This window comes from Pseudopodoces humilis, chromosome 6 (genome assembly GCF_049639895.1).
Source record: "Pseudopodoces humilis isolate 2021_Gansu_Grassland_sample_001 chromosome 6, ASM4963989v1, whole genome shotgun sequence".
NCBI classification, from domain to species: domain Eukaryota; kingdom Metazoa; phylum Chordata; class Aves; order Passeriformes; family Paridae; genus Pseudopodoces; species Pseudopodoces humilis.
The window spans coordinates 10,635,087-10,653,800 of NC_142205.1; the positions used below are offsets into that span (position 1 = coordinate 10,635,087).

General features: G+C 37.5%; 1 protein-coding gene across 3 annotated transcripts in view; it reads right to left on the reverse strand.

The window, feature by feature from the left end:
- Window positions 1-3,989: 3,989 nt before the first annotated feature.
- The window catches only part of SH3TC1 (SH3 domain and tetratricopeptide repeats 1), a 28,030-nt gene continuing 13,305 nt past the window's right edge, over window positions 3,990-18,714 (reverse strand). For 2 of the 3 annotated variants that reach the window (XM_088056940.1, XM_005518051.3), the window contains 12 exons: window positions 18,185-18,359; window positions 17,771-17,844; window positions 16,762-16,957; window positions 15,632-15,759; window positions 13,479-13,520; window positions 10,219-11,901; window positions 9,676-9,856; window positions 7,629-7,779; window positions 6,327-6,449; window positions 5,882-6,032; window positions 4,804-5,000; window positions 3,990-4,583 (listed from right to left, as the gene is read on the reverse strand). In XM_088056940.1, coding sequence (XP_087913066.1) covers window positions 4,353-4,583; window positions 4,804-5,000; window positions 5,882-6,032; window positions 6,327-6,449; window positions 7,629-7,779; window positions 9,676-9,856; window positions 10,219-11,901; window positions 13,479-13,520; window positions 15,632-15,759; window positions 16,762-16,957; window positions 17,771-17,844; window positions 18,185-18,359 — 3,332 coding nt within the window. In that variant the 3' untranslated portion in view covers window positions 3,990-4,352. Of the gene's footprint in view, window positions 4,584-4,803; window positions 5,001-5,881; window positions 6,033-6,326; window positions 6,450-7,628; window positions 7,780-9,675; window positions 9,857-10,218; window positions 11,902-13,478; window positions 13,521-15,631; window positions 15,760-16,761; window positions 16,958-17,770; window positions 17,845-18,180; window positions 18,360-18,714 lie in introns of all 3 variants that reach the window. The other variant, XM_088056941.1, reaches the window with a different exon arrangement.

Genomic DNA, 18,714 nt, shown 5'->3' on the forward strand with positions numbered 1-18,714 from the left:
TATCTTTATTTTCTGAAATGGCCAAATGAAGGCAACAAAGCTTTAGGAGCAAAATATTTAGAGGAACTTTTCCTGAGCATTCAGCAGAGAATAACACCAACCAGGCAATTTATAACTGCAAAGACAGCTACTAACTGTTAATATCTTTGGTACAGCTTCAGAAAAAGTTCTTGGTTCCTCAGGTTAAGTATTTTGAATATCACTGCCTAGAGAACTGTAGCACCAGGCTCGTACAAAGAATTCAAGGAGCATTTCTCTTGGCAAAACAAGGCATCAAAAGTTGATCACTTAAAAATACTTAAAAATCCAGGAGTTTTGAGCATGTGCCTGCATCCAACCTCATTCAGTATATTTCTTCTCGACCATAGTCACACAGCAGTTTTCGTGTTAGAAAATAAATCTGCATAGTACCTCAAAGCAGACAACTTTCTCTAAATTTTTGTGGATAAGCGAGTTAAAGGCATTTCAAAGTAGCTTAGAATGATTATCTTCAGTTCTTTTTACTCCCTACAAATGCTCATTTGTTTTCTTAGCGTGTATTTCCTTTGCAATAGACGCTGACTGGGGAAAGCTCTGCTCTGCTTACCTTGATTAAGGGTCTTGAAGAGTTTTCACTTATCCCTTTTTAGAGGGTTTTATTTGAGTGGGGTGTTCGGGTTGTTTTTTAGTTTAAGACATTAAGGAAGGATAATGGAGAAAGTGGGACACTTTCCCAAGTTTGTGGAGTCCCTTGTTAAGCTGGTGTGCGGGAAGGCACTGATGAGAAGCGAGACATTGCCACCCCGTGGCCGGAGGCGCTCGGCTGGCCAGCGCTGGGACTGGGCTCACAAAACGTCTTCAGTCCTGGAAAAGCCAACATGGGCTCAACTTCTTCCAGTAGGCCAAAGTTGCAAAAATGGGGACATGTAGCCTTGAGATCTATTACTCCAAAGTGAACTTCTTCCCGAGAGAGAGGAGAGGGCTGCCCTTCCTTGCACAGACACACAGAACATGCACATCTTGGAGAGTGTTTCTATTGAATCAGGAGACAGAGAGGACAGAGGGGCCCCTAACTGCCTGAGTACAGTACTCTGTTATTCTCTTTGGGAACATGAGCTTCTACAGAAGGACATCCTTTCCCATAATTAAGCATCCTGCACCATGGTACCATCACTGCAATTTCCTTCTCTGCAATCCCATTTTAAAAATGAAGGGGTGATACTTGGGAATGTGTCATTCCTGGATGAGAAAACACCACAAGCATCTGGCTCTATATCTGACAAGGTTCTAGACAGCGAGTTGCTCACAGGCACCAGTTCATGCCAGTTCAGGAAGCAGAACATTTTAATTTTAAAATAAGCAGAAATACCTACAGTAGGTCAGTTCCTGAAGAGCTTTTAACAGGTCAGCAGTGCTCTTTGGCTCCTTAAGAGTATCAAACTTTACTGCAGATCAGCTACATAACTTGTTATGGGTGGAAGCCCTCTGAATCTTCATGTGCTTCCAATGTCTGTTTTTCATTTATTGTTCAAACATCCCATTTCTCATTGTCTTTTCTAACAGACTCTGCAGATATATGATTTTTTTACCCTGTCTAGGAGGTATCAAGACTCCATGCTGTTCAGCCTTTTTGCTTCATTATGCTGGAAGAATGTTCTACCAGTTACCTGGCTAAAACTGATCATTTACATAACAGCTGTGGGAAAACAGTTTTATAATAATCAGATTTCCATTCAATAAAGACTTGCACCCAGAAGCTCATCAGGTAAGACGCACCTGTGGTATTCTACTTTGCAGACCATTCCCTGATGCTAAATGATGCCATTCCCTGTGGCCACCTAATAGGTGTCTCCTGCAGGGAAGATGAATCCTACTACTCCTGACTGGATGAACAGGATTTATCAGTGTAATCCCTTATCCAAATTCAGTTCCTCACAGAACTTGTAAATTCCAGATTTGCTGCTCCAGTGCATTGATTGTACTGTGTATCTCAATCATAAAATGATGATGCGCGCCCTGGAGAAAAAGATGTATTTAAAGATCTAACAGGTTTTGAAGCAGCTTTTAAAAATTAAACATGCCATTTATTTACATAATAGGAATGGAGTTCTTTGAAATCCTCTGCTTATGATGTACTTTAACCACATGCAGAATTCCCATGTCACCAGAGCAAGAATTCAGATCCTGCCTTTCTAAAAACTGGATACATTTTTATATACTGTTCTACTGCCTTCAAGGGAATGGTCAAGAAATTCCATGTACTATACACTGCTTAAGCACAATTTAACACTAAAGGGTAAATTAATAATGTAGAACTAGATTGCTATGAAAGTAAAAATTCTGTGGAATCAAGGCAACAAGATGAAATAGCTGTGCAAGAAAGAAGATCGGCTTTATCAGCAGAATTGAATTCCAGATAAAGTGCAGCTTCCCTTCCCAGTATACAGAGACAGCCTATGATTGAAGCAATCAGAAGCAGAAAGAGGTTATAAATTTAGCTAGTCTGAAAACCAAATGAAATGGAAAATAGAATGTAAAGCACTGAAAAGCAAGTTAATGAACAGAGAGCAACATCAACAATTTTCACAGCTCTGCAGAGATCATACAGGACTTTTGTTGAGTTTTCAGGTCAAGAGCATGTGGGATAATTAATTTCCCATGCTTAATGGGACAATATGACACCAGCATGAATCTGTCACTAAGTCATTCCTAAGACACCATTGTACTAAAACTTTCAAATTTACAGTGTCAGAAGAGAAAACAAGCAAACAAAATGCTTATTGTGTAGAGTCTTCTAGAAACAGCAAATACAAGGTGTTTAATCTCAAAGGTGCAGCACTGAAATGCCATTTCTGGACCTTGAGCTAAGAGCAGGACCATAGCGAGTTACCTTGACTGCTTAAGTCACCACACTGCTTCAAAGTAATTAAAAAGTCACAGTTATAACAGTGGCAATTATCTGTTATATAGACCATGGGAACAAGATGCACTTCCCCTTCCCCTGGAGAGTTTCTCAGTTATGTCTGTATATATCCATCTAGAGATATGTAATACGCATATATCTTTTTTTTTCATCTTTTTTTTCTCACCTTGTAAGAAATAAGTAATACTGACAAAGAATTCTAGAGGTTAAAAAGATGACAAAATACCTGAATGTTTATATAGAAAGAATTCAGGGCATGATCTGAATGACAAATTTTAGGAAAAGAAAGATTCTTAGGCAGAAAAATCAAGGCAATGAGATAACATAGCTGTAGATATTTTTTTTTAAAAAAAAAGTGTGTTTTTTACCTTTTCACAGACTTGACAATACAACAAACATAATATGTAGCCAACAGCCCCATCTGCTTTCTGAGACTGTATGTGCAACTTCCAAAAACATCCATACTTCCGTTCTTTGTAATATCCCTTAAATATAAAATAAATCAGCAGTTTCTGTAGAAAGTTCTTGAGAGAATGAAAAGGCATAATGTCAAAATGAATCTGAATGATCTGTCATTTCTACTATAGCTTTAGTACGAAAATGTTCTGAGACACAGATTTAGAAGTATCAAAATTAAAAATTTGGATTTTTTTATAACTAAAGTGAAAGAACACATTTTTCTGGAAAATATTTAGTTCTATGTAACAAGTAGGAAAAGCTGTAAGTCATTACAGGCAATAGTGACAGTTCTGAAAAGGTCACTTAAATTGTCTTTGAAAATGTGGAAGGAGGGCCTTCACATAACCACTGAAATCCACAATACTACTACTCACATATTATGAGAGCCTTCACTTCTACAAACCAGTTAGTTCTAATAACATACGTAAGTTTTCTTGAATTAGAAAATAAAGTTTAACTAGTGCCCATAAGTACTGCAGTAGATTAATTTGACAGAAAAAGAGGAGTGGTATCTGGGGAACTGGGTCAAACCAATTCTCAAGCCCATCTATCATGCTTGTGCAGATGCATTTACTTGAACTCAAAAAAGTAATAAAGCTAGGTCAGGCAAAAGAAGCCACAATTCATATTGAGTGGTTTTTTCTTCTGTAACACTTTATTAAATATTTTTCATTGAATCTATGCATTAATCATTTTCCAGTATCCATCAAGGCAGAAAGATATAGCAAAGAAAATCGTAATTTGAAAAAAAAGAGTGTTGGGTTTTGGTTTTAGCTCACAGACGGATCCTTAAACAAACAGTCTTGTCCTTGATCTTAAAGACAATGAAATGTAGTTCACTGTCATATAAACTGGTAATTTAGTCTGGGATGAGGAGCTCCACCTTACAGCACACAGATAATGAGTCACTGAATGCAGCCTTCATCCTCCTACAAAGCCAGTATTTCCCTAGGTACCTCCACAGTAGTTAGGCTGCATTTTCCAAAAATGCTTATGAACTCTTGTAACACTGATTGGGAGCTAAATTTATTCTCCTTACATTCAGCTCTGTTGCAAAGGTTCTTGCCTTTTGGTAGAAGAAGAGAGACATTTCCCGATCCACAAGGAAGTTATGGTAGATCACAGCAAGTCTGGTGTAAATCTTCAGTTGAGCTTTTTTATTGCCCAGGTCCATGGCAGCAGCAAGTGCCAGGTGGTAATAGCCAGCTGCATCAAAGGGGTCCTGAAATAAGAGGCTCAAAGATAGTACAACCAGTGCAAGAGGACTGCAGAGCTCAGGTTTGTGAGTATCTCACAAGAATAATACAGACTTTGAGCTTTTGAGGTTTTCCCATTTTACTGTTTACATTCCAAACACACAAAACTAGCAAATAGCAAAATCTGATTCTGTGAAATACAATTCAGTATAAAAATTTGCTACACAAATCATTAAAATTTCTTACCTTAAGGTCATAGAATATAATATCTCCTAAGACCAAGTACACCTTGACATAATAGAGTGCTTCCTCCTCAAACTCCAGAGGAGAGGAACAGAGGGACAAGGCCTTTAAATAGAAGTGTTCAGCTAGTTCACAGTGACCCAAATGGTGATGGATGGCTGCCAGGCGATGGTAAGCTATTCTTTCATTTAGCTGATTTCCTAATGAGATAACATGAGTCAGGATAAAAACAGAGATAAATACTCAAATCTATGCTACCTTTAAAAAATTTCTGTATTGAATTTGCTGAGCTTTTATTGAATAAAACCATATTTGCTTAAGAGACCTATGGTCAAAACCTGCCCTTCAGGAAAAATCCTATGGAATTTCTTAATTTCCTCCCATAGGATTTGACAGTGTCTAGGATTTTAAGAAATAACTACATTCATCTCTCATGTATATATTATAATATTTTTACACACACAGTGCATACTTACAAAGAATACAAATAGTTTATTATGAAAGAAATGAAAGAAAGAAAGTTAATGGGAATAAAGACTCCCTTGCCCATCCCAATATATATTTTACATGAAAATTTATGACAAAGATTATTTTCAGACCGATCAAAATGACCTGTCTGTGCTTGTACACAGCATTAAGATGGTTCTTAATCAGTTGAACAGCTTCCAAACTTCAGGAATAGTTATTTTGAAACAAAACCTATAATTTTTGATTTTTCCATCTTATGGTGGTTCACAATCAGGACTATGGGCAAATCTGAAAGTATATATACTCAAAAATCTCTTAGGACTGTATTAACCATAAGTATTTTATCTTAGCTCTTAGAAGCATTCTCAGTTTGGACATAAGATTCCAAGTTTGATTCTGTGCTCTACCAAAGGTTTTTCATTTGATCCTAATTTACAAGAGGAAGCAATAAATTGCTCATTCTTGAATAGAAGCAAAAAATGGCAATTATGGTAGTGTTATGAAAACCTGGCAAGAAATGACTGAATGCAAGGGAAGAAAACTTTAAATTTAAAGTTCTGTTGTATTTTCAGAGGTATCACTCATACTTGGCTATAATGGAAATTGGTCTTACCTAACTTTACACTGAGGACAAGAGCTACTCTCGCATATTCCAGACTTTCCTCATAAGCCTTTAGATTCATCAGCAATTCCACCAACTTATTGCATAATCTGAGTTCAGTGATTTTGTTGCCAGTCCGAAGAGCAAGTGGGAGAGCCCTGTCCTGAAACACACAGCATCAGCTTAGGTATGGCTGAACCCCACAATGTGCACCAACTTGCTCTCATTTATATCAAATGAGGTCATTTCTGGTTCCATTTTGCTGATTGCTTAGAACAGTTCTTGCAGCCAGAAGTGGATTTGAAACAGGTGATATCTACTAACACCATAACAAGCACACAGCTGCAATAGGTTATAAACAGTTTGCTGAGAGGTTCAGCTTTTGATTCAGCATTTGTAGAATGCTGCTATGGTGGGAGGTACATAACTATCAATGCAGCAGAAAAACTGCACAAACCCTGTAGAAAGTCACTGCTTTCTCCTTTTCCCAAGCACCATCAAAAAATATGTCTCCAGCAGCCTCAAACAATTCCATTCCTAAATTTGGATCTCCTGTGCAAAGGGCAGCATCCTGAGCAACCTGAAAAGAAAACAAGGAATGGGGAAGGAAAGAAAGAAATTAAATCATGTTTACTCTGTGGTTGAAAAGTCATAAGTATTAGCAATTACAAAAGTCTTTTTATTATCTTTCCTATTATAATAATGAGAAAGGCTATATTTGATGTGAACATGCTCTTGTTTGGTACCCTGTCTTTGAATGAGCCAGTGGCAGGTGCTGAAGAAGAAACAAAAACCTGGTTTCCTTTTTCTGGCATTAGTATCCTGCTATCTTTGTCAGCACATGACATTCTCAAAACAACAGCATATATGATGGCTGCCACACAGTAAATTTGAATTAGATCAAACATATAATAGAAATAAATTCAAATTGCAAGTTAGATATTGCTAACTGCAGATTTAAAAGCCTGTGAACTCATTTCTATAAGTTAATGCAGGTCTACTATTCTACTCTCATGGATAAATACATGTCTTGTTAGCAAAAAGGATTTAATAAGACAGCATTCAAAGCAAGAATACCAGGATCCTCAGTAATTGACAGAGAAAATAGTAATGCCTTCTGCATAAGGCAAGAATCTTTGCTGTGAGTCTTCAAAGCTCTGGCTTTGTCTTCTTTAGCTTTCAAATTTCATTCAGTTAATAATACAAGTCCTTTCTACCTGAGCACAGAGGTGTGCAAGACACGTGTCTCTGCTCTCACAGGTGAGAGGACAACAGCAGCCCCAGCTGGCTCTGTGTCATTATTATCATTTTTGGCTATTAGGCATAGCCACAGAGGGAAAGATTCAGATGCTTTGGAAATGCTTTCTAAAGAAGCTACTCTGTTTTCCTGGGAATCTGGCCCACAAGCCAGCATGCTAAGGTGTTATTCCCTGTTACCCACCAATGCAGCATGCATGTGTGGTGGAATTGCTGTGGTGCTGTAGAGCTGGTAAATGGTGCTGAAGAAACAGAATTAACAACAACTAAGAAAGGTCACTGCCCAAAATCCTTCCAGAATCAAGCAACAGATTAAAATGGATCGCCAGTGGAAAATGCTGAGACTTTCCCTTTATCTGCTGAGCATTACATGAATGGTGTCACTGAATGATTAGGACATTAACTGGCAAAATATATATTTTTGTATCTAATTACTTACTCTTACCATGCCACCTGCACAACACTGACACCATGTGTGTGCCTGTAAGTGTTGACAACACACCTGAATATAAAGATCCACAAGCTCATTCTGCCTCAGAACATAATATATCTTTCCTGCCCGGAGCCAAGCATATGCCTCCTTTTCTTTTTTCTGGAGATCTATAAATATTCCAAGGCTTCTTTTGGTATATTCCAGAGCTGACCTGTAGGCCCTGAAACAGAAAAGTGCTACTTAGGGAAGGGTTCTTCAGAATTGCAAATGGTTTTCTTCATAGCAAGAAATGTTACTATAAAAGACGTTCTGTTTCCCCTATTTAGGGCACAATTGTAATTTCTCAGCTATATTACACTTGTAACTAAAGCACTCTTTTTTTCCCCCTCTTTGTTTGTTCCATGTATGTTTCCTGTTAGGCTGTTGCCTATTACATTGTTATATATTATATAAATATGTTGTATATATAATGACATATATTATTATATTAGGTTATCCATAATTTTTTTCCTATTACATTTTATATTATTTCATGATAGTTTATTTGTGTCCTTCCTCTACCTCAAAGTTGTGAGAAGTAGAAAAGTTTTTCCTCGTCTTTAACTCTTCTATCATTTATGGATTGTTCCTAAAACTGTCAAAGAAATCATATCTATTTCTTTTGAATCATCTACATATCTGACTTAAGTGCAATTCAGACTAATCAGCAATTGTTGAAAAAACAGGAGAAACTGTGAGGAGAGTGGTAGGGCCAAGGAGAATGGGACATGTCATGATCAGTTCTAGAAGCACTTAAATGACCAGATTGATTGATGTTACAGTGGTCTATACCAGACATAGAAACCTCAGACATCTCAAATATTTCTCCACCTTGTACTAGCCTCCCATCACCTTGACCCAATGTATTTTCTTCTGAGCACAAGACACAAACATGACAAAATACAGTGTGACCTGCACAGTCATGGTGGCAGAAGAGCAGAGTTCTGTTGTTCCTCAGGGCAGCTAACACAAAGAATACTGGGATGCTGTGGCCTAATACTATATTGAGTTTGTGCTATTATCTGGTAGCAAGCTACTGTTATACAGCCAACATCTGGGAGTCGAGTCAGGCTGCTGGGATAATACAAATTCCAGGTACTACAAGCACACAAAGCAGCAACTTCTCCAACTAGTGAAGACTTTCTGCAAATTCCAGGCAGCCTGAAATCTTAACCAACTCCTTTGTCTTCAGTCTCTCCAAAGGATGGTCACCAACTAGATCATTAAAAAGCCCTAACAAATCAAAATAAATTGAGTGACCTACTAAGCGTATTAGATGCTCAAACTACAGCCACTTAAAGTTAAAATAGGCATCTGTTCTCTTTCCATGACTGAGAATATTTTGCATCCTTACTGAGGCAAGCTTGAAAATATCTGAATCTAAACTCCTTGAAATACTGCAAGGAAAAAAAAAAAATCAAAGTAGCCTTAAAAAAACACTTAACATTCTTAGAGAAAACTAAGTTTCCACAGCACTTACTATTATAATTTAACTTGTGCAGTTTGTTATTTCAGTAGATCAGAGCAAAAAATTGGTAATTTGGAAAATAAGAGTAATATAGAAATTGCAGAAAAGAAACCATGCAGATTTGCTCATCGGCTTTGTACTTATGTAAGTTTTGACAAAAGCCCTTCCTTGAATAGAAACACTTCCACAGAGGCAATTTAATGCCTGACCTGTTTGGAATATGTCCTTTGGTGTCTTAAAAAAAAAAAAAAAAGTCTTGAAAAAATAATTGAAAACAAATCACCTCATATAGCAGCCATCAAGAGCTGCATAACATGTAATAGGTTTAAAATGTATTTACATAGATTTTTAAAATAAATTGGTTTTTGAGGTGGTGCTAATCCATGCAGAACATCTTATCTCCCTTGGCAGATTATAGTTACTTAAAAAGAAACAAGAAAATTCTCCATTAGCACTGGACTTTTCAATTCTGATAAAGCATATTACCAAAGCAGTCAGAAAAGAAGAAAAAACAAATCAGTCATATTCAGCTTTTGCACAAATTGAGATCCTTTACAGGATGGAAAAGTTAAAATCAGAATAAAAGAGAAGTCATTAAACATGACTTACCTTTCTGTTCCTAAAGACAAATAGAGCTGACTAATGGTTTCCAAAATTTGTCCCTCCAGAACTTTGTTGGACATCTTTCTGGCTAAAGATAGTTGATATTCATTGTAGATGACACACTGAGTCTCATTTGGAACAACTGTACTGTAGAACTGACACAGCAGTTTAATGGCTTGTAGTTGACCTAGGAGAATAGATTGGAAATACAAACATGAATCTCTGTTTTAAAATCAAAGTTAATTAATTTTAAAATTATTCATTTTCACTGTTTCACAAATTACAGAACAGACAATGAAAATATAGAAATCATAGCAAGAATATCCCACTGCCATTTCATTCACCCCCAAGGTTAACAAAGGCTAAAGGCTACTTCAAACTTCATTTCCAAATAAAGTAGTAACAGAGTCACCTTACCTGCATAATTTGCCTCAGTCATGGTAGGAAGAATAACAAATCTATGCTTCTTCTAAATACAAATGTAATATACATGTATAACTAACATTCCCAAACAGGGTACATTTTGTGACTTATAAAAGATATACTTACTCTCCAGATGACTTGTCTCCAGCGCAACTAAAAAAGCCCATTCATAGTAAAACCTTCCTTTCTCTCTTTCGGTCCCAGCAACATAATAACATCCCAGCTGAAGGAGGACTTGGGTAAAGTCTTGACCACAGTCCATAATTGGAAGCTTGCAGAATAGCTTTACTGCCCTGATAAAATAATGTTCTGCCAGCTTGCTGGCTGCTGCATGCAGACAGAGTGCCCCAAAATTAGCCAGGGCTATGGCTTGGTTATGGGTCATCTCAGTCTCTTCTGAAAGACACAGTGCTTTGTAGTAGCTCTCAGCAGCTTCTTTTGTGTTGTTTGTCCTTTTCAAAGCAATGGCAAGCATGTTGTAAGCGATGCCGAGCTGCTGAGGACTGCTCCATGCAGAGTCTACAACAGCATTTAAAATGGCTAAAGCCACATCATACTGCTTGTAAAGAACATACAGCCAGGCAAGTGAAACCAAATAGTTGATAGTTTCCTCTGGCTTAGCAGAGGCAGAGTCCAGGGCTTTCATCATGTAAGCAATGGCTTTTGCGTACTGTTTGTGGTGGCTGTACAGCTTTGCTAAGCAGAGACAGATAATGCTGCACAGTCCTTCCTCCTCATTAGTAAACACAGAAGAAAGTGCTTGTGTGAGGTAAGGTGCAATTTGAGATGGGAATATTTGCCCAAGTTTTCTCAGTCCATATAGTTTGGGAGCATTTTTGATGACTAAATCAATCCTTTTCAGGGAATCCATTAAGGTACTGGAGCTCTGGGGAGAGGTAACCTTTATGCAACTTAATACAACATGTGGCAAACACTTTTCGTGGTAGGACTCTGCCAGTTTGAAGTAGCAGTTGTTGGATAAACTGTTTTGTAAACCCAGGTCATTGAGCAACAGCTGAAATCTTTCCAAGAATGGCAGTGCCTCTTGGTGTTGTTTGCGTGCACTGTAATGTTTTGCCAGCAGAAAGCATGCTCTTGCCTCTGCATGTTTGTTCTGGCTCAAAACTGTCCTCTTCAGAGCATACTTCAGTACGTCTGATTCCAGGTCAGCACTGCAAATGTAGTTGGGAATTCCCATGAGAAGTGATGCAGCCTTGTCAAAAATATGAGTGCACTTTTCTTTGTTTTTCTGGGTCAAGTAGATGACTGTTAGATTTGTATAAAGAGCAATCACAAAGTACAAATCACTAAACCCTCCAGCTACTGCTCTCAGTGCTTCCTCAAAATACACTCGAGCTTGGGAAAACTTCAGCTTTTTGACACTCAGCCTGCCTAAGAGAAAGCACAGCCTTGCTAGTGCCCAGGACAGACCTGCTTTCTTTGCTGCTTCCCTTGCTAATCTTAAAAAACTAACCAGTTCTTCTTCTGAAAACCCATGAAACATGCTACTGGTAAATGAATAATAGAAATCATACAGGCTTTTGAAGCTGCTCTCATACTCCTTCCGATTTAAAAAGAGTAACAGTGGCTCAAAGATGTCAGATGCTTGAATATTTTCTTGACATATGTGGAAACAAGGCCCTTCAGGCAAAGGAAATATTTCAGTCTTTGAAGAACCAGCAGATTCCTCCCCTTCAGCAGCTGGCTCTTCAGCTTGAGTGGCCTCCAAATTTTTCAAGTTCTTCAGCAATTTTTCTATCTTGCCATTTTTGCTAGTGGATCCCGGGCTAGAAGGTGAGCGTGGAATTTCTGAAATTTAAGAATAAATTACAGATCAAAACTTCCTATATGCATTCACACAAAGACCTTTGATAGACCAACTAAAACATTTATTGGTGAAGATGCTGTTATGAAAACATTATGTAAACATACCGTGATTTCTTAACAGTACATGTAGGAGACAAGCCAAAGGTGTAAAAAGATAGCAAAGAGGATGAATAAGTGTGGGAGACTGGAGGAGTAGGAATAAACAGAACTTGCCACGTGTAAACAGGTTAGTGATCAGTACACTTGTCTAGCCAGGCTCTGGGCCTGATCCAGCACTCATCCAACTGAAGTGCAGCATTAATTCAAGCTGCTTTTTGTCTGTGTGTACTAAAAAGTACAGTCAGTGTACTTCTCTGTTCTCTCCAGGTGTATGTGAACAAGAGACCTGCCAAAGAAATACAATTCAGACTAGCTGGTAAGCAGAAGGAAATCTAGTAAGATCCAAGGTCTGAAAGGGAGGCTGGATAAAGGGCACAGGATCAGGGCATGGATGCTGGTTGGATTTAAGGTGTGAGGGAAATGAGAATTCAATCATTCAAGTAGAGTAAGGGTATGCCTATATCTTGACAGCCTGCTAAGGCACCTGCCAGGGCAGGGAGTGGGACTGTGCTATTTGAGCTGGTGAAGCCTACATGTGTGCTTGGGGCACCTGCAAAGGTTCTGCTCTCCTGTCCTGTCCTAGCCAGCCAGGCCTGGGTATTGTGTCATGGCATTTCTTCTATCAATCAAGTGTCAGCCCTGATTCTCTGCTGATACAAATTATCTTTCACAAAATTACAAATTTGTGGCAACTGATGTGGCCATTGATCTAAATTCTCCTAGTGGCAACATTGTTGAATACCTTATAAATATAATAAAGACCTATGCCAGTAATTCTTAGTCCTCCCACTGTTTTCCAACCCAGTTAATAGGGCATGGATTAGGGCTGGAGTATACAGTCATAGTAAGTTCATAAATATACAGCTGCAGATCAACAGGAGCTTGTTGAAGTTACAGATTTAGAGCTCAATTCCCTTAGACTAATTTCTGAAACTGCAGCAGAATCATAAATATAAAAATTGGTGTTTAGGAAAATGTAGTACAATATGAGTAATGATAGTGACAGCTTAGCAACAAAATGCCAAAGGGAAATAATTCTGCATCCTCAACAAAATATCTCCTTCGGGAAATCTATTTCTGGGACAAAGTTTTCTAGCAGACAAAAAAATCCGCTGGAATTCAAACTCAGCAGTTGCCAGGTGCCCCATAAGCAGTATTTTGCCTTGATAAACAATGTGGAGGGCTGGGAGGTGGTGCATGTGTGTCACATCAGTGAAAGTCAGTCATACAATTTGCAGCTGGATAGCAAGTCCCAAGAAAGACATTTGATATTGGTGAAAACTCACAATGTCTTACAGAAAATCTAGTAAGAAAGGGTTGAAGCAAAAATTTCAGAAAGCAAACAATAAGAAAAGAAAATTAGCATGTGAAGAGACATTAGGAGAATAGCTGGCAAAGACATTAAAAAATATCAGCAGTCTCATTAATTTTATGTAAAAATTATGTGTATGAAGTATTACCACATTCATGAGCTTTCTGAAATTCAGGTTCTTCTAATTTATCTGTAAGAAAGAAAAAAATTATATTAGCTATAGTATCTTGGTTACTTTTCTGTTTTAAATCTCCTAAAATAAGGCTATATTTAGTTGATAATTCTTTATATCAGAAGAATTTGATACATCCTGGAAATTTAGAAGAAAATGAATATTCTAGGTCTGTCCCAAAGCTAGCAGGGACTTGCCCTCCTGCTGAGACAATTCACTGCTTCCGCATGGCTATCATGCATCTACCTCTGCTCAGAAAGGTGGGGAGCATATCACAGTCAGAATTGGAGCCAGCCTGCCCTGCAGGGGGGAGGCATTTCTGCTGCATTAAAATACAAGTGGGCAGCAGAGATATGAACATTCTCCACAACCCACTCATAAAATGAGATAGCAAGGAGCCCTTAATATTTTTAGTGCCACTCCCAGGGTAACGAGGAGAGAGGTGGGAAGTTATTTAGGGTTGCTTGTGTAGAGAAGTGTCAGACTTCTTAGCCATTCCAATAGCAGGTGGTTGAAAAAAATCACTCATCTTAGAATATGTATCTTAATTCTGTAGCCATTATGACTATAGATCTAGCTTTATACTTAGATATAGCACATCTGTAGAACATTTAAGAAATACTATATTGTGTAGCAGATATTTCTCAAGGCATTTCAGTTGTCATGCCACGTTTCAGGAATATTTTCGCTGTCTTTACTACACTTGATGCAATAGAAATGGTACTGAGGGTATGAAGGATATATACAAAAGCAGAGGCACACAGACTGATTAAAGTTCTGTTTAAGCTGCTGGAAAGCTACTTTACTAGCCTTTGAGAATGACCATTTTTATAAATGCTTTCCTGACTTTGGTGGATGAAGGGCACAGATGTTTCTGTAAACATTGTACTTTAATGCTCTAAATATCTAATCAAGGAAGTGCTCATAAGTAAATACTTCTCAGTAGATTCATGTAGACAGAGGAACTGAAAATTCATTTAGTCAGATCACACAACAGAGTCAAGTGAATATTGAAAATGCTTACTCTGGATAAACTGAGTTATGTGAATCAATTGAGCTATTTAAGAGAAAATTGGTAAAGATGGTACTATGAGGTGGGGAAGGTGCAAATGGAGTTGGTACTTACAAAGATTAGGGAGATTATTGAAAAATGTGCAACAGCAAAAATAGCAGTATGTCCATTAAGCCCATGACATGCTTTTTAGTGCTTAGAGGTTTGAGCTTTTGTTCCCAGGCTTTTCATTAGAGCACAGGAGGTGAGATGTGGAGGCATTTTGCACATTGCCACAGCACGTCTGACACGCCCTGGTTACTGTTCACACTCACACACACACACTCTGATTTACAGAATTAAACCAAAGCGCCCAACTCCAACCTACACAGCAGCTCCTTTCGACCTGGAGCCTATGGGCCTGTCTCTCAGGGTGGCACTAATGGAGACAAAGTTCTGTTAAAAATTGGACAAGCATCACCAACAGCCTGTGGTGGAATAAAAAATTGTTGCCTCTCTTCAGTTCAACAAGACTATTACATCACCCTGCCTTGCAGAAAGCCTACAAAGGTGAAACCCCCGTTACCCCAACTGCTTATGCACAGCACAGAGAAATAACAGCTGTATCAGAGATGATGTTTCTATGACTAGATTTTGCTACTTTTCTATACCTTTGAAAATTAAATCAAGTATGAAGAGGTGTGTGTTTGCATTAGCTATCAATAATTATTATGCTGTGCTATCTTTCCCAAGACGAAAAGCCAGCCAGTTTGGGTAAAAATACTGCTTTTTATAATGCAGCCATGTAAAATTATAATTTATAATTCAGTCATGTAAAAGCTTGGAGATCTGTGCAGCACAATAAGAGAGTTTTTAAAAGCCTGTTGTTTAAATTCACTCACGACAAAGAAAAAAAGACAAAAGATTTACAAATCCTCTGCTGGGAGAAGTCTTGAAATACCAGAAAAATAGCAAAGATAATGTAAAGGATTTTTACATGACATATCAAACATCCAAATGAATAGTTTTTCAAAATAGGCACAAATGCTGGGATGTCATTGAAAAAAAATATTATAACAGGGGTATAGGAACTACTTATGTATCTTGTGCAGTAAAAAGGAGTAAAACTCATACTTACCTATTCTGTACACGGAGCAAACATCTGTGATGGAGGTTTGTTTCAACAAATGTACTATTTCTTCCAAATTTTTTTCTTTTGAAAAAAAAGATAGTTCTTCTTCTTCAAGAAAATCCAGATCTTGTGGTCTAGCAAGGAAAGGAGTAACTTTGAAGATGCCTGAAAACAGATTTGGCTTAAGGAGCTCACTGCATCAGTCAAATATGAACTTGTTAGAGAAACTAATACAATCTTCACATTATAGGTTGTGCTGTGATCAAAATTAATTTCAGTCAATTTATAATATATGCATATAAACTGATAGCAACCATACTTACAGCTAACAGTTTCTGCCATATCAGGGTAAGCTTTGTCAGTGTCATTGTACAGCATTTTATGAGACTATTTATTAGAAACATGAGTCTTGAAGGACTTCATGGTATTGATTTTCGAATACAAGTTTTAAGTTATATATGAAATGGACCTGCAAGCAGCATTTAAGAACTCCTTGTTTCAGCATGCAAACAGTTCAGGCATAGTAATAAGAGTGGCCTATTTACATGGTGCCAGTGCATGATGAAATACACCCTTTATAGAGGTTTCACTCTGCATTTTTAGCAACTATTTTCAAAGGTCCCTTTGGAAGCAAGTAAAGGCGTATAACTGAGGGTACTAGAAAAAATACAGAGCTTAGATATTTAACATAGGTCTTGAGAGACCAGCAACAGAACCTTCTGCAAGGGTAAAGCTGCTTGGGTCTTGTGAGCCAAAGAATGGAAACTGAACCAATATAATAAGTCCAGCAACCTATTTTCCCAGGAAGACATTCAGCTACAGACTAATACTATTTTGCAACATTTATCAGACTTCACATTCCAATTCCTTTGTAGTTTTGACTGATACATGCTGTGACAATTCACATTAAAACAACAACAAAAAAAAAACCAAAACCAAACAGACAAAAAAGAAAACAAACAAAAAACACCCCAAAACACAAAAAAGCCCAAAATACACAAAAAATCCTCAAAAACAAACAAAGAAACAAAAAACAAACCAAAACCACACCCTGAATTTAATGTTCAGCATTTTAAAGCTGAAACTAGGATACTAGGTCCTTTTTTGTTTATGATATATAAATATGCACCACTCACTTATTTCTAGATAAGTCCAGCTTAACATGATCTGTCTTTACAAAACCTATTTGGCCAGTAAACACATGTCTTCCAAGAAACCATTCCATGCATTCAATGAAGTAGCCAAGGATTTCAATTTTGTCCCCTTCCTGGAAACTCAGCTCTTCTGACACCATACTTTCATAATTCATCACAGCTAGACAGGATCCCATTGCTGTGTAATAAGGAGATAAATAATATTTGGAGATAAAGTAATTTAACAACAGAAATGCACTTAAATAGAACAGCAACTCAGCAGAATATATTTAGCAAAAGACATTCCTGGAACCTGTGAGTTGAATATCTACTGTGACAAGATTTAAAGCACCCAAACCTCATTGGTTTTGTTTGATAGATCTGTAAATACCATGAAAATCCTTGTTTGCCAGCCATTAGAAAGAAAAGCCTAGAATGTTCTCACAATTCTGTCAGATTTCATCATGGTGCAGCAAAAAGAAATGCTTCAAGTCCTTACTTTCTCTCTTACAAAGGGCTCTGAACTTGGGCCAGAGTAAAGCACTTGAACCAATTTTGAACCAGTTAAAATGATCCCTATGGGATAAATATTGGTATATACCAGTCAGTACAGTATTAAAACTGACACCACAGAAGAAAATAAGCCATATTTGCTCTCTAACCTCAAACCATCTGTCTAAGTTTTATTTCTCTGGCAGTATAAGATAAAGCAGCACACATGTGAAAGATCCACAATTACAGTGGTGCATTTTCTGAGGCATCCTCAATTCAATTACTCTATACTGCCTTGTGTGGTATTTAGGAGGCAAAAGGAGAAAGACAAGGCTTTAGAATGTGACTGTCTTAGACAAATTTATACTCTCACTAACTTTACTGCAAACTAATTTTGAAAGGTGTTTCCCCACTCTAATACAATGGGCAAAAATTATTGAACATTTTAGAGTCTGTTTTAGCAAAAGCATAGAGTAAGTTTGGGTTATTCTAAAGTTGATGTTTGAATCAAGTTTCTTACCAACTTTTCTGATGGATTTAGATTCATCTTTATATGCAAAATCAATGGGATTAGAATACCCTTTAAGAAACCATCTGAAAACAGAAAAAGAAATTGAAGTTAGTGTATAGAACACTTCACTAAATGTTGTGACAATATCAGTCCTACTTAAAATACACATGAAAACTGATGTATCCCTCCCAAAATTAGCTTTCAATTTCAGCACTGCTCATACACTTCAGACACACTTAATTGATATTTGATCGATAAGACGTTTTGATTAATATTAGTAGTAAAAGTACTGCTACTTCAGGAAAACAAACCAAACTGAGAAATCCATGCCATTTTTCCTGCCCCAGGTAGAGGCATCTCTAAGCAGACCTGCATATGTGAATCAGATGTATATGAAATACATAGGTAGAGTCAGGTACCTACTGATGGAAAGGCTCCAGTGGCTCCAGAGAAGCATTAGACCACATGGGCATGTCACTATCCACTGATCCACCTGCTGAATCTTCAGTAGAAGCCCCAGCCTCAAAATAAGTTGTCTCATTGTCTGTAACCATCATCTTTTGTATGGTATTATCAGGATACAAAACAAAAAAAGATCCTAAAACAAAAGCAGTTGAGCAGATGTCATTTCATGTAATGTTTTAGTGTCATATAAGCCCTGAAATGGTCTTCAAGAATACCAGTAATATTAATTTAGAAATTGAAAAATCTGATCTTTGTCAAGAATTTTCTTGCTTATTGTCAGATATTCATACATTTCTGTCTAGGGTGTCTTTCAGTAAAAAAAAATAAAAATAAAAATGCAGAGATGATGTCTTAATGAAGCACATCCTCCCCTGCTGCACAAATAATCCACCTATCCTGCCATCCTGTCTGGCAGTACCTGCAGGTGATGCTGCTTAGGAGAAACACATGAGCCTGGCAATTGTTTATAATCCTTCTCCTGCACATCT